The sequence below is a fragment of the Engystomops pustulosus genome, chromosome 6, assembly GCF_040894005.1.
Source record: "Engystomops pustulosus chromosome 6, aEngPut4.maternal, whole genome shotgun sequence".
Classification (NCBI taxonomy): domain Eukaryota; kingdom Metazoa; phylum Chordata; class Amphibia; order Anura; family Leptodactylidae; genus Engystomops; species Engystomops pustulosus.
The window spans coordinates 27,958,346-27,973,005 of record NC_092416.1 but is presented as its reverse complement, the minus strand read 5'-3'; the positions used below and the strand labels follow the sequence as shown (position 1 = coordinate 27,973,005).

Sequence of the window (14,660 nt, the reverse complement as noted above, 5' to 3'; positions counted from 1 at the left end):
ATTTAGTAGCACCATGCTACTACTTTTATCCTGCATAAATAGCCACTGCACAGTATTACTACTCTTATCCTGCATAAATAGCCACAGCACATTACTACTACTCTTATCCTGAATAAATTGCCACTGAACAGTACTACTACTCTTATCCTGCATAAATAGCCACTGCACAGTACTACTACTCTTATCCTGCATAAATAGCCACTGCGCAGTATTACTACTCTTATCCTGCATAAATAGCCACTGCACAGTATTACTACTCTTATCCTGCATAAATAGCCACTGCACAGTATTACTACTCTTATCCTGCATAAATAGCCACTGCACAGTACTACTACTCTTATCCTGCATAAATAGCCACTGTGCAGTATTACTACTCTTATCCTGCATAAATAGCCACTGCACAGTATTACTACTCTTATCCTGCATAAATAGCCACTGTGCAGTATTACTACTCTTATCCTGCATAAATAGCCACTGCACAGTATTACTACTCTTATCCTGCATAAATAGCCACTGCACAGTACTACTACTCTTATCCTGCATAAATAGCCACAGCACAGTACTACTACTCTTATCCTGCATAAATAGCCACTGCACAGTACTACTACTCTTATCCTGCATAAATAGCCACTGCACAGTACTACTACTCTTATCCTGCATAAATAGCCACTGCACAGTACTACTACTCTTATGCTGCATAAATAGCCACTGCACAGTACTACTACTCTTATGCTGCATAAATAGCCACTGCACAGTACTACTACTCTTATCCTGCATAAATAGCCACAGCACAGTACTACTACTCTTATCCTGCATAAATAGCCACAGCACAGTACTACTACTCTTATGCTGCATAAATAGCCACTGCGCAGTCCTACTACTCTTATCCTGCATAAATAGCCAGTGCACAGTACTACTACTCTTATGCTGCATAAATAGCCACTGCACAGTATTACTACTCTTATCCTGCATAAATAGCCACTGAACAGTACTACTACTCTTATCCTGCATAAATAGCCACTGCACAGTACTACTACTCTTATGCTGCATAAATAGCCACTGCACAGTACTACTACTTTTGTATATATGCGCAGCATAGTTCTAATATTCTAATCCTGCATACATGGGAGTCTTCACTACTAGTCTTTTCCTGTATATCTGGACGCAGCACTTTACTAATATTCCTATTCTGCATGTACCGTATGGGCGCATATATTGGTACTTCTACTCTTACCCTGCTATACGGGTACAGTACAGTACTGCTACCTTCTGTATATATGGGTACAGCATATTGCTACTACTCCTATCCTGTATATATGCACACAGCACAGTAATACTACTCTAATCCTGCATATATAGGCACAGCACAGTACTAATACTCCTATCCTGTATATTTAGGCACAGTACTACTACTCTTATCCTGTATATATACACCGCACAGTACTACTACTCCTATCCTGTATATATATACACCGCACAGTACTACTACTCTTATCCTGCACATATAGGCACAGCACAGTACTAATACTCCTATCCTGTATATATAGGCACATCTTCTTGTATCCTACATACATGGGCACTGTACTGCTTTGCTACTCCTATCCTGTATATAAGGACACAAAGCAGCATTATTCCATTTTTCCTATATACATATATGGGCACGGTGTCCTGTATATGCTGGCACAGCACTATTTCTTATACCCTACTATTGTTCTGAATCCTGCAATGTAGTGGCCCTGCACCATTACATCTTCCAAACTTTCATATCACGTTAGCACCTCTTCGCACATCTGCTTTGTTCGTCCCGCTGTCATCTTGCATGCGGCTGATTTGCATATGACCTGCGAAATGTAAATGAATCCTGTTGATGAGAAAGAAAGGATTTTTTTCCCCCTCTTTTTTAATGTTTTTAATGGATGGCAGCTCTCTTTGCTTAACCCTTTCACTTTCAAAGACAGTAACTTTCTGAAGATGAAAGCATCCCCCAGACAGTGATCCCCTCCACCCCCCTAAATGGAGAATCGCTGGAGAAGCAGAATGTTGATTTGCTGAGTCAGGAAGGGCTGAGCTTTTGGCAGGTGTAATTATAGCAAGGAGACTCCTACAGGGGTGCTTGCTGAGTGTTTGGGGGCCACTTCGCAGATAATTGCTTTTTCTATCGAGAATGAAATCATTTACCGAATCAGAACACAAAAGAAACGTGTCTGATGTTTCTTGCGGTGTCAGATGAGGGACAAGTCTGTGTCAGATTTCTTCTTATTTTCCAAGACTTCCCCATATGCTGCTTATCAGATAGATGCAAGCTAATACATTTTTTTCCATAGGAAGTTCCATTGTCAAAATAGTGGTCAATTAATTTGAAAAGAATCTTACCTGAAATTACTTGTTTCATCCACTAGACATAGAACAGAGCTACATGTCCAAAGTGTTGGAAAAAAGCAGAGCTTCTCTTATTTTCACCTTGTAACCACCACTAGTGGGAGCTCAGGAGCTATCTGCATACTAGATAAGATTAATAAGCTCCTGGGGTCCCCCTAGTGGTGGCTGAAGGTATGCAGGATATTATCACATACTACGAGTTCAGTGGTTGAGAACCTATTGCAAGGGCACTCACGTGGCACTATGTGGCACTCACATCCATCTCTGTGGACACCCAGGCTGGGTTGAGTGACTCAAGACCTTGGTAGCCCAGGATGTTTTTCATTTAATGCTATTTTAAAGCAACACTTCTCAGGCTTCCTGTTACTGCATGGGGAGCAAGGAAGTATGGACAGGGCTGGATCAACATTGGACCTCCTGCCCCATGTTTATTCCTGTTCAAGGGAATCCTGGAGGGAAGATATAATGATAATCCTGATTTCCCCTCCTCTTATTGGTGTCCTCAAGACACCAACAGGATTGAAAGCTGTGGCTGTGGGCAGCAATAATTTGCTGATGAAAATGCTGTGTTGGGACTTTATGATAAATGAGTGTTTTTTTGGACATTATTTGGGTACTCGGCCTCTAAGAGGTTCACCATCACTGTTCTAGGTCTTTGCTCAGGATTTTTCGCTCATAATAACATCCTAGACTTTACATATTTATCTACTGACCTTGTTAAATCTTAGAGCCTATACTGGTTGTTGGACCTTAGTGACATCACATTGTTTTCTGCTTTAGTTTTCTGCTGAAGTAACCCGCTTCTGTCACTACACAGATAATAGAGCTGTCTGCCTTGTCCTGGGTATGAGACAAAGCAAACCCCCTTTTATTTACTCCCTGCAGCCACCACTAGAGGGAGCACAGGAGCTGACTGCATACTGGTTCGGATCTCTAAGCTCCTAGGGTCCCTCTAGTGGTGGCTGTGATATTATCACATACTTCTACCTCTTTGCTGAGGATCTGCAACTCATGAGAACATCATACACTTTAAGAATTTATCAGGTCAGATTCCTGCCCTTGTTAAATCTAAGAACATGTGTGATCTCCTGGGCTGGGGACCTGAGTGACATCACATTGCTAATTATTCAGCTTCTTGGTTTTCTTTCCCTTTTGGCCATAGGTTTTATAAATAATCATCTGTGCCCTGTGATTCACTCTTTTTCTGTTTTCGTCTTGTTCTCATTCTCCATAGTAAAGTAAGAAGCGGGAGCCTGGAGCCATATTGACCGAGCCGAGCGATTGCTTTAGTCTGTTCTGCCCTGATGGCTTAGGGTCTTGGTTATGGGAAATTTTCTCTGCCGCAGAGGCTGACTATGGATCTTATGGGTCTGAGCCGACTTTACTCTCTGCCCATAGATGTTCTTTCTTGAGAACTGCTTCCAGAATCAATAGTGTATGAATATAACCCTGATATCTATTACCCAGACGTACAAGGCTGTGATTTCTCATACTAAGGGCAAACATTTATAGTTCATTGTCCTCATACAATGATATTTTTACTCTGCTAAACTTCTCTGGGAAAGTTTTGGTTTTATCCACCAGGGTATAAGGTCACCTGCTCACCATATATTGTAGTATTGGATGTATCGGTGCCATAGAATGCAGAATTCCAGGAATGTGACAGGCGGATCACTAACAGTCTACTTGTCTTGTAGGTTATTTAACGGTGACCATTGAGCCCCTTCCTCCGGTGGTGGTTGGAGACGCAGTGACTCTGAAATGCAACTTCAGGACCGATGGCAGGATGCGGGAAATCGTGTGGTACCGGGTAAGAAAACAGGTCATACATACATCCTTTCTCTAGTCTACAATCCTCCTACTTGTGTCATGTGAGACCTCTGGACAATATGATCTTACGCTTTTAGTAATGTAACACCAAAAATCGGGCTACATACACATAAAGGGATATATAAGCCTGTATACTTCTAATATTCATTGTGCTATCATTGCAGTAGATCCCTTTCTATTACTCTGGTACAAAGCGTGTGATTGGCTGTAATGGAACATACACCTAACACAAAACACAAAATACACTTCTCTTTTATTGAACACACAATTTGGACAGACGGAAATATTTATCACAGGTAAATCATTCTGGATGAGTGAGGGCATCACATAGGAATGTGATTAAATCGTGTGACGGTAATGTGAGGTACCATTGGGTGATTCTAACTATATGATCACATGTTAGGTTAATACACTTCAGGACTATCCATAAATCATAATCATAAGATACCAGGTATTAGGATATTGTGCAAATTAATGCAATGGAAAGAAAAGTGCTTAGTGCATATCTTATAATAGCTGCATACTTAGTAAAAATGTAATTTTGTATAATGTATTTAGATCAAGTAAAACATACCCATAGTCATGGTATACCTCCCGTCTACCATGCTGAACTTCCCAGACGCGCGTTTTGGTGGGAGCCTTTGTATGGGGGCGTATCATCTAGCACTCAGGAAAGTATCAGTATGGAAAGAAATTTATTTAGTTATATACTCCAGAGCTGCACTTACTATTCTGCTGGTGGTGCAGTCACTGTGTACATACATGACATTACTTATCCTGTACTGATCCTGAGTTACATCCTGTATTATACTCCAGAGCTGCACTCACTATTCTGCTGCTGGTGTAGTCACTGTGTACATACATGACATTACTTATCCTGTACTGATCCTGAGTTACATCCTGTATTATACTCCAGAGATGCACTCACTATTCTGCTGCTGGTGCAGTCACTGTGTACATACATGACATTACTTATCCTGTACTGATCCTGAGTTACATCCTGTACTATACTCCAGAGCTGCACTCACTATTCTGCTGCTGGTGCAGTCACTGTGTACATACATGACATTACTTATCCTGTACTGATCCTGAGTTACATCCTGTATTATACCCCAGAGCTGCACTCACTATTCTGCTGGTGGTGCAGTCACTGTGTACATACATGACATTACTTATCCTGTACTGATCCTGAGTTACATCCTGTAATATACTCCAGAGCTGCACTCACTATTCTGCTGCTGGTGGAGTCACTGTGTACATACATGACATTACTTATCCTGTACTGATCCTGAGTTACATCCTGTATTATACCCCAGAGCTGCACTCACTATTATGCTGCTGGTGCAGTCACTGTGTACATACATGACATTACTTATCCTGTACTGATCCTGAGTTACATCCTGTAGATCTTTTATTTTATATAAAAGTAAAAAACATAACAATACAAACAAAACATAATATACACTATATACAATATCTTACCTGCTGGTCCAGCCCCATTCACACCTAGTAAAAACAATAACTTAAAATACACCGAAATGAATGAACACCAAATACCACAACCCCCACCCAACCGATTATCACAACCTAAACCAAACCAATAAACAATAAGACAAGCCACCCACAAATAAAACATAAATGACTATAAATATACATAAACCCACCCCACACCCTCTAATAACAAACCACCCCACACAGATCACATCCCACACCCATTTTTTTTTTTTTTTTTTTTTTCAATATATAATAACAAATACACACAACACTACACTAAACTAAATCCCTCGCCCGCACCCTCCCCTTCCCCCCAGACACTGGTCTAACGTCCAAAGTTTGCGTTAAGTAGTCCAGACCAGTGCCCAGGGTCATAGAGTCCAAGGTCACTTGTTCGTAAATCTCACCACCATCACCCCCCTCCCAACCTAACACTATGTCCCAAACCCCACTATATACAATATATACAATATATACAGTATATACAGTATTTACAAAGAAAACAGAATACAAATAAAGTCTAAACAACATAAATACAAACCACATAAAGCCCAGGTTCGGCGCCTGCAAGCCCCTACATCACTACATGCCCAGAACACAAAACAAAAATCTACAGTGCAGCATCAGCCCAACACCAGGAGAGGAGATGACAGACTAAGGGACACTAAAGGAGAACCCCCTCCAAAGGAGAGAGGCCCTCCCCGTGCCCAGCCTCTCATACTCCAGAGAGCGCACCTTCACCAGGTCACCAAGAATGTTCCTAACCACCTCAACCACCGGGAGGATTTTACGCTGCGTCGATACTAAACACCGTGCGTTCCACGTGTGGTACCTGACCACTAGACTGACTAGGAATAACGTGCAGCGGTCCCGGCCACCCAGGCCTCTTAATGCTCCATAGGCCCACTCCGCATAGGAGAGACCGGCCAACCCGGGCCAATGGATGGAAGCGCCCACCCGGTTGTACACCTCTGTGTTAAAGGGGCACTGAAGCAGGAAGTGGTCCATGCTCTCCAGCAGGCCACCGCACTCCTCCCGGGGACAACCCCTTTCCTCAGAGCTCCTACACTTCAGATTGTCCCTCACACACAGCTTTCCATGGAAGCAGCGCCAAGTCACGTCCCAAAACTTCAAGGGGATCCTGATGGAATTCAATAAACTCAAACCCACCCCAAGATCCCGACTTGGGCAATCCCTGAGGGCCAGAGGCTTCTGGAAATGGGTCAACAGAACCCTTTTGTCAAGGATTTTCCTCGACATGGTCCTGATCTCCCACATTCCCAGACCCCACCGGCGAATCACCTTCAGAACCGGGGTAGCGTAAGCCGGAAGATGCCCATGCGGTGTGCGGAGATCCTTCACTTGTCCTCCTGTCTCCCATTCCTGGAAGAAAGGCCGAAACCATCCCCTGCAGGAGTATACCCACGGAGGAACCCTCTCTTTCCAGAGGTTTGCCACATTGATCTTAAGAAAGGTATTCACTAGGAACACCACAGGGTTGACCATACACAACCCTCCTTGTCTCCTCGTGCGGTAAGTAACCTCCCTCTTGATTAGGTTCAGCCCATTCCCCCATAACAGTTGGAAGAACAGACTGTAGACCCGAGTCCAGAGGGGTTCTGGCAACATGCACACACTGCCCAGATATATCAGCAATGGGAGCAGGTAAGTTTTGATCAGGTTAACCCTTTCTCTGAGGGTCAAAGACCAACCCTTCCACTGGTCCACCCTCTGAGCGGCGATCTTAAGCCTGCCGTCCCAGTTTTGCATGGGGTAATCCCCCTGGCCAAATTCCATGCCTAGAACTTTGGCAGAGTCTTGGGGCCCTGGAAGAGTGTCCGGGAGATCAAAGCCTGGATCCCCCTCTCCCAGCCAGAGACTCTCACACTTATCCCGGTTGATCTTGGACCCAGAAGTCTCTGAGTAGCGGTCAACCTCTGACATCACCCATTCCGCCTCCCCTCCCGAGGACACGAAAACGGTGACATCATCGGCATACGCTACCACCCTTAGAGTGGCTTCCGGTGCTGCCTGGTCCATCCCGACTCCCACCAACGGCCCACGATCAACCCTCCTAAGGAATGGGTCAATCGCGAACACGTACAGTAGTGGGCTCAGAGGACAACCCTGGCGAACACCAGACCCGACCTCAAAAGAGCGGCCAATCCAACCGTTCACAAGCGGGAAACTCTCTGCCCCTGCGTACAAAACCTTAAGCCAATTGACAAACTCCCCCGGCAGGCCATACCTCAGAAGGACAGACCAGAGGTACTCGTGGCTAACCCGATCAAACGCTTTTGCCTGATCCAAGGACAGCAAGTACCCCTTCCAGTTACCAGCCCTGCCCTGCTCCACTGCCTCCCGGACACAAAGCACAGCACTAAATGTACTGCGGCCTGGAACAGAGCAGTGCTGGGTCCCCGAAAGGAGCCGGGGCGCAAACTGCACCAGCCGATTAAACAGCACCTTTGCCAAAACCTTTCTGTCCGTATTGAGAAGCGCTATGGGATGCCAGTTCTCAATACGAGATCGGTCCTTACCCTTTGACAGGATGATCAGGGCAGACCTCCTCATTGACTTCGGCAGAGCGCCCGAGGAAAGACACTCATTGAATACCTCAGTCAAGAGGGGAACCAAGGCGTCCTTAAAGGTCTTATAAAACTCGGATGTTAAGCCATCCGGACCCGGCGATTTCTTGAGGGCGAGCCCTTCAATCGCCAGGCTGACTTCCTCTTCCCTGATCATCTCTGTCAAAACATCAAGAGAGGGGTCTACTCCTGGCTCAGGGACAGTTTCAGCCAGGAAAGCCGACATCACATCCCGATCTAGATCCTTCCTGCCCAAGAGGTGCGAGTAGAAGGATCTGACAACCTCCAGAATCCCCGATCTGGACCTTTTCAGGGATCCCGTACTGTCAACCAGTCCTGTGACAACTTTACCATTCACTGACATCTTGCAGTTTCTGTAAGGGTCGGGCGAGCGGTATTTCCCGTAATCCCTCTCAAAAACCAAAGATGCGTGTCTATCGTACTGACACCTCTTCAGCAGTGATTTCACTCTGGAGATGTCCTCACGACTACCTCCAGTCGAGACGAGATGCTCGAGTTTCCTCCTCAGGCCCTGATACAGGCGGTACCTGTCCAGGCTCCTGAGGCTCGAGAGCTGGCGGAAGAATCTCGCCACCCTTTTCTTGAGCATCTCCCACCACTCTGACTTACTGCTACAAAGGCCCAGCAAAGGTACCTGGCTCTGAAGAAAGTCCTCAAAGGATTGTCTTATCTCTGCTTCTTCCAGGAGAGACGAATTGAGCTTCCAGTAGCCTCTTCCCATCCGGGGGGTCTCTGTAACATTCAGAGAAAACAAAATTAAACAGTGGTCGGAGAACTCCACCTCAACAACAGAAACTGCTGAAGAAATGGCTTCCTCCTTTAAATAAAACCTGTCTATTCTAGACCTGCAGCTACCCCTATAATAGGTGAACCCCGCGTGGCCTGGGGTGTGCCGGATGTGGACATCCACCAGGCGAGCCTCACTAGCTATGCTATTAAGAGCGACGCTATCATAAGTCAGCTTGTCTCTGGAACCTCCCCTATCCTGGGACCTCGTGACAGCATTGAAGTCCCCTCCAAAGACCACCTGCCGACTTGTAAAAAGGTAGGGCTTGATCCTCATAAAGAGACACTTCCTGTCCCACTTGGACTGGGGACCATAGATGTTAATTAGGCAAAGTTCTTGTCCCTTCATGAGGACATCCAGGATCAGGCACCTCCCCATTTCTAACTCAATAACTCGTCGGCATTCTACAAGGACCGCCACTCCGCTATACGGCTCGACCGCAAGAGACCAATAGGAAGGCCCGTGTCTCCATTCCCTCTTAGCTTTAAACACGGCCGCCAAATCTGGCAGCCTGGTCTCCTGCAAAAATAAAATGTCGGCTTCAACGCGGCCGAGAAAATCAAAGGCCGCAAATCTAGCCGCATCAGACTTAATGCTGGCGACATTAATGGACGCCAGCGTCAACGGAGTGGGTGCCGCCATCATGAGTGATTGAGTTAGACGGCTTTCTTTTTACCCATCTTACCACCACCCTCGGGAAATGAACACCCCCTTTTTAGACATATTGTGGTGTCCATCTCCCTCACCTCTGATGCTTCAGGGGCAGATCCAGGACCTGCCCCCTCATCCTCGTCTCCAGACTCTGGGCCAGTCTCCCCTCCTGAGGACCCTGACTCCCCAGGGGGAGACTCGGCACCCCCCGCAGGCCCCTCCGCCACCTCTGGCCCTTCACCCTCTGCCCCTCCATCGGCAGGAGAGGCTCCATCCAGGGCCAGGAATCGATTTGAAAGTTCGACCAGCGGGGGGTCGGTTGCACCTTCCTTGGGTACCTTAGTCAGGGAGGGAGAAGATCTTACACCTCCCTTCTTTTTACCCTTTTTCTTCTTTTTGGCGCCACGCTTATGCTTTTCCTCTAGCCACGCCCTATTATTCTCATCCATACTCTCATAATGGGAGGAGTCTGAGGACGTGGCACCTTCCTCTCTCTCGATCCTCCTGACCTCCTCATCCAGTACATCATCCCCTGGGGCCTCAGCGACAGGTGTGGTCTCCAGGATAGCGCCAGAGGTTGTCCCAGCAGCCCGAGACTCCCCCCGCTCTCTCTCCTGTTGACGCTTTTCTAGACGCCTTAGCTGGGCAGGCGTCTTTTTCCTGTCTTTCTTCCCTGGCCCCTCCATTCCTCCGCCTCTGCTAGTCCCCTCCCCAGCAGATTCAGCCTCATGGCTTTCATCCGCTGAGGCTGAGCCCGCATTAGCGACGGAAAGAGGACAACGACTGTACGGGTGACCGAGATCACCACACAGGTTACACCTAATCTGCCCTGTACAGGATGCAGCGAGATGGCCGACACCCCCACACAACGCACACTTCTGCACGGTGCAGTTTGCGCTGAAATGTGTGGGGTCACCGCACCTGTGACACAGCTTAGGCTGCCCCCGGTAGAAGATCAGGATCCGATCCCTCCCCAGGAAGGCTGATGAAGGGATGTGGGCGACTGAGTTACCTGAACGCCTCAACTTCACCATGAAGGTCCAGGCCCCTGACCAGATACCATACTCGTCACGATTTTTTTCTGGTAATCCTAGCACCTCTCCATAACGATTCATCCAGGTCATGATGTCAAAGCAAGATAGTGATTCGTTACGGGTAAGAACGGTCACTTTCTTGACCTCGCTCTGGCGGGACACTGCTTGCACAGCAAAGTCCCGCCACTCGGGCTCGTTGTATCTCAGCTCATAGTTGGACCAGAAGAGCTCAAGCCCCTCCGGCCGAACAAAGCTGACATCAAACTCAGATGTACCATAGGGATGGATCAAGGCAAAGATGTCAGCCGCCTTGAAGTCCATCTTCAGCAGCAGCTCAACTACCCGTGCCCGAGGGGGACACACATCACTGCCACGCCACCGAAGACGGACCACATTCCTACGGTTAGCACCCGGCCCGGTTGTCGGGAGCGACCATGGTGTCTCCCTGCCTCTTTGCTCTCGGAAGGCAGACAGGCCGTGCCTCTCTATCCAAAACGACAAATCAACCTCCTGCCCCGCTACATTGATCGTCCTTTCTCCCTTCTGTAAGACCTGCAGGAGGCGCCGTTGCAAAAAGCCGTCCCCAGAGCCCAGAGACGAGGATGATGGAACCCTACTTCCCCCAGCAGCGACACTGGCATAGCTCTTAATAGGGGCCGCCACTGGGGGAGCAACCGGACCAACCCCTGCACCCACCACATTAACACAACCCACCTCCATGTTACACTCAGCCGCGCCACTCACACCACCAGTCACCCCATCAGTCATCCCCATAACTGGTAACGGTTCTCCACCACTCACACCATTCACATTATCCACCACAACATTACTGACTCCACTCACACTGGCTGGACCAGCAACAACATCAGGGGACATGACCACCTCCGCATCTTCAGGCACAAGGGACGGGGGTCCCCTCGCAGCGCATCGCCCAGAGGGGACCCCGACTTGTGTCACACTTGTGCCCTCCGCATCATCGGTAGCAGATGTTATTTTACTTCTCCTGGGGCTTGGTAACATTCGCCGCTGTTCTTTAGCTGGTGTGAGGCGCCGCTGATCTCCAATTTCCGTAGAATTCAAATTATCCCCAACACCAACACAGAATAACACTTTTTGTCTGGGAGGTCCGGAGCCCTCAGCCTCAGCGACCCCTCCACACTGCCGCCGCTCCATAACCAAGTGATCAGCGGCAACAGCATGAAGAGGCGCCGAGGCACCGGAAGCTGCCACCAGTGCCGGGCTATCCCCCCCTCCCAGCGGGGGACGCACCACAGCACTGGATTTTGATGTTATCGCCACTGCCGAGCCGCCCTGACTGTCCGGCCTTGCGGCCGATGCCTCCCCTGCTCCCCCACTGTTACCAAAACAGAGACGGAGCCCATCGCCATATCAGATGTCACACCTGTAATCTCCCTGCACCTTTGCACCGGGTCCACAGCAGAACTCGGGGGAGTTTGGGTAGCAGGGCTTGCACAGTGAGCTGACCCTGCGCTTTGCCCGGGGGGGTGTACAGGGAGGGGGGTAAAGATGAAACGTACCTCTTCTTGCTGCTTTGGCCTGGTCTTCTTACTCTTCCTCCGGCTGCTCCCCCCAGCGGCTTCCTCTGGGAGTTCGTCACCAAAAGAAAAGTTCTCCATGCGCACTGGGGACTCGAGCAGCCGGATCTCCGCCATGAGCGCCCCTCCCTGGCTGCCGGTGTCACTGTCCTCCCCCGAGCGAGGTGTTACTGCTGGCTGTCCTGCAGGGGGCCCACTGCACGAGGCCTGCTGATCATCCTGCAGGCCGCCAGGTGGGAACTGCTGCTCGTTATCATCATCATCATCCTCCTCCTCCACCTGGCTTACAGGCTGCAACCTCTTCAGCCTTTGCTCTCTGGTATCAGCCATTTCTGAAAATCTCTCATCATTTAAAAGTTTTTCTTTAAATGGACCGCTGTTATTACAAATAAAGTTCTTTCTCTTCATCAGCTTATCAATGTCAGCTTTAAGTTTGTTAATTTCACAATAAATTTCTGTTTTCCGTTTTTTTTGCGCTGTGTTCGCCCTGGCGCGGGCACATCGCAGCTCCTCCCGGAGCCTCCTGATGGTCTTTGTCGCCTCTTCGTACTTACAGAGGTGGCTCTGGACCCGGGAGGCATAGGTGGACAAAGACTCCCGGGGCCCCTGCACCGCCCAGCCTCCCCCTGCATGGTCAGCCTTACCTCTGTGAGCACTCCGCTTCATGGCTCCAGCCCCGGAAGGACCGCTCTCACCCGCACCGACATCCAGGTTCTTAGGGTGTTGCTTCACATTAGACTCAGGGGGGGTGGGAGTCACACTGCTGCGACTCCTGGTGGAACGTCTCACCCCTGAGTCCTCCATCGCGCTGGCCGGTTGCTGACCTCTCCTGCCTCCCGCCGGCCTAGACCGGGAAGCAGGAGCCTGGGAGTCGGCTCCCTCGCTCATCCCCAGGAACCTAACTCCCTCCCTGGGAGAGGAGAGAGCAGGCCCTGGGTAGGTAGATGGATCCTCCAGGAGCTCAGGAGCACAAACACACAGCAGCTCCACACACAGTCACACCCTCCTCTAACGAGGTAACCGCCTCCAGAGCTGCTCTCACTATCTGCTGCTGGTGCAGTCACTGTGTACATACATGACATTACTTATCCTGTACTGATCCTGAGTTACATCCTGTAATATACTCCAGAGCTGCACTCACTATTCTGCTGCTGGTGGAGTCACTGTGTACATACATGACATTACTTATCCTGTACTGATCCTGAGTTACATCCTGTATTATACTCCAGAGCTGCACTCGCTATTCTGCTGGTGGTGCAGTCACTGTGTACATACATGACATTACTTATCCTGTACTGATCCTGAGTTACATCCTGTATTATACTCCAGAGCTGCACTCACTATTCTGCTGCTGGTGCAGTCACTGTGTACATACATGACATTACTTATCCTGTACTGATCCTGAGTTACATCCTGTATTATACTCCAGAGCTGTACTCACTATTCTGCTGCTGGTGCAGTCACTGTGTACATACATGACATTACTTATCCTGTACTGATCCTGAGTTACATCCTGTATTATACCCCAGAGCTGCAGTCACTATTCTGCTGGTGGTGCCGTCACTGTGTACATACATGACATTACTTATCCTGTACTGATCCTGAGTTACATCCTGTATTATACCCCAGAGCTGCACTCACTATTCTGCTGGTGCAGTATTTGTCTGCTACTCTATGAGCCATTATTTTATGTAATGGCCAGTGTGTAGTACAGGTAGTATGTATAGATACTTGCACTATTATGTGCCTCCTCTCTGTCATGGCGCCGGCCCACCATCATGGTCACAGTACTGCGTGGGTTCTGGTAAGATTAGATTAACCCACTTTCCCACTACTGATCTCTCATGCTGTTAGAGCTTATTCCCTCCCTCTGAGTATTTCCTGATGGTAAAGAGATGTTCCGGGCTTTACTCCTTTGTCCTTTGGGCTTTGGAGGGGATTTGTTGCATTTATGTTGAAGAAATGTAGTTTAGACTTTCTGACAATTGCTGTTTATATAATTATTGCCTGTCCTGATGAGCCGTACCGCCCAGGAGCAGATCTGTGTACAGTCATTGATAATAGAGATCTATATACAAGTGTCCATTTATGTTTCACAGATCTGTATGGAAAGAGCAGGAGGGTTGTCTAAACTTATCATGCAAAATTTTGCCCCAAATGTTTGTGACTATTTCAATGTAAAATTTTGAAGTGTGAGCTTGAGGCATACCCGCTCCCCTTGTGTATACAGGCGGTCCCCTACTTAAGAACACCCGACTTACACATGACCCCTAGTTACAAACGGACCTCTGGATGTTGGTAATTTCCTGTACTTTAGCCT

The 14,660-nt window shown here is 48.1% G+C and overlaps 1 protein-coding gene across 4 annotated transcripts in view; it reads left to right on the top strand.

Annotated features, from left to right (window-relative positions):
* IGSF21 (immunoglobin superfamily member 21) overlaps nt 1-14,660 on the top strand; it is a 430,456-nt gene that overhangs the window by 140,982 nt on the left and 274,814 nt on the right. For 3 of the 4 annotated variants that reach the window (XM_072155256.1, XM_072155257.1, XM_072155254.1), the window contains exon 2: nt 4,077-4,201. In XM_072155256.1, coding sequence (XP_072011357.1) covers nt 4,077-4,201 — 125 coding nt within the window. The remainder of the gene's footprint in view (nt 1-4,076; nt 4,202-14,660) is intronic. The other variant, XM_072155255.1, reaches the window with a different exon arrangement.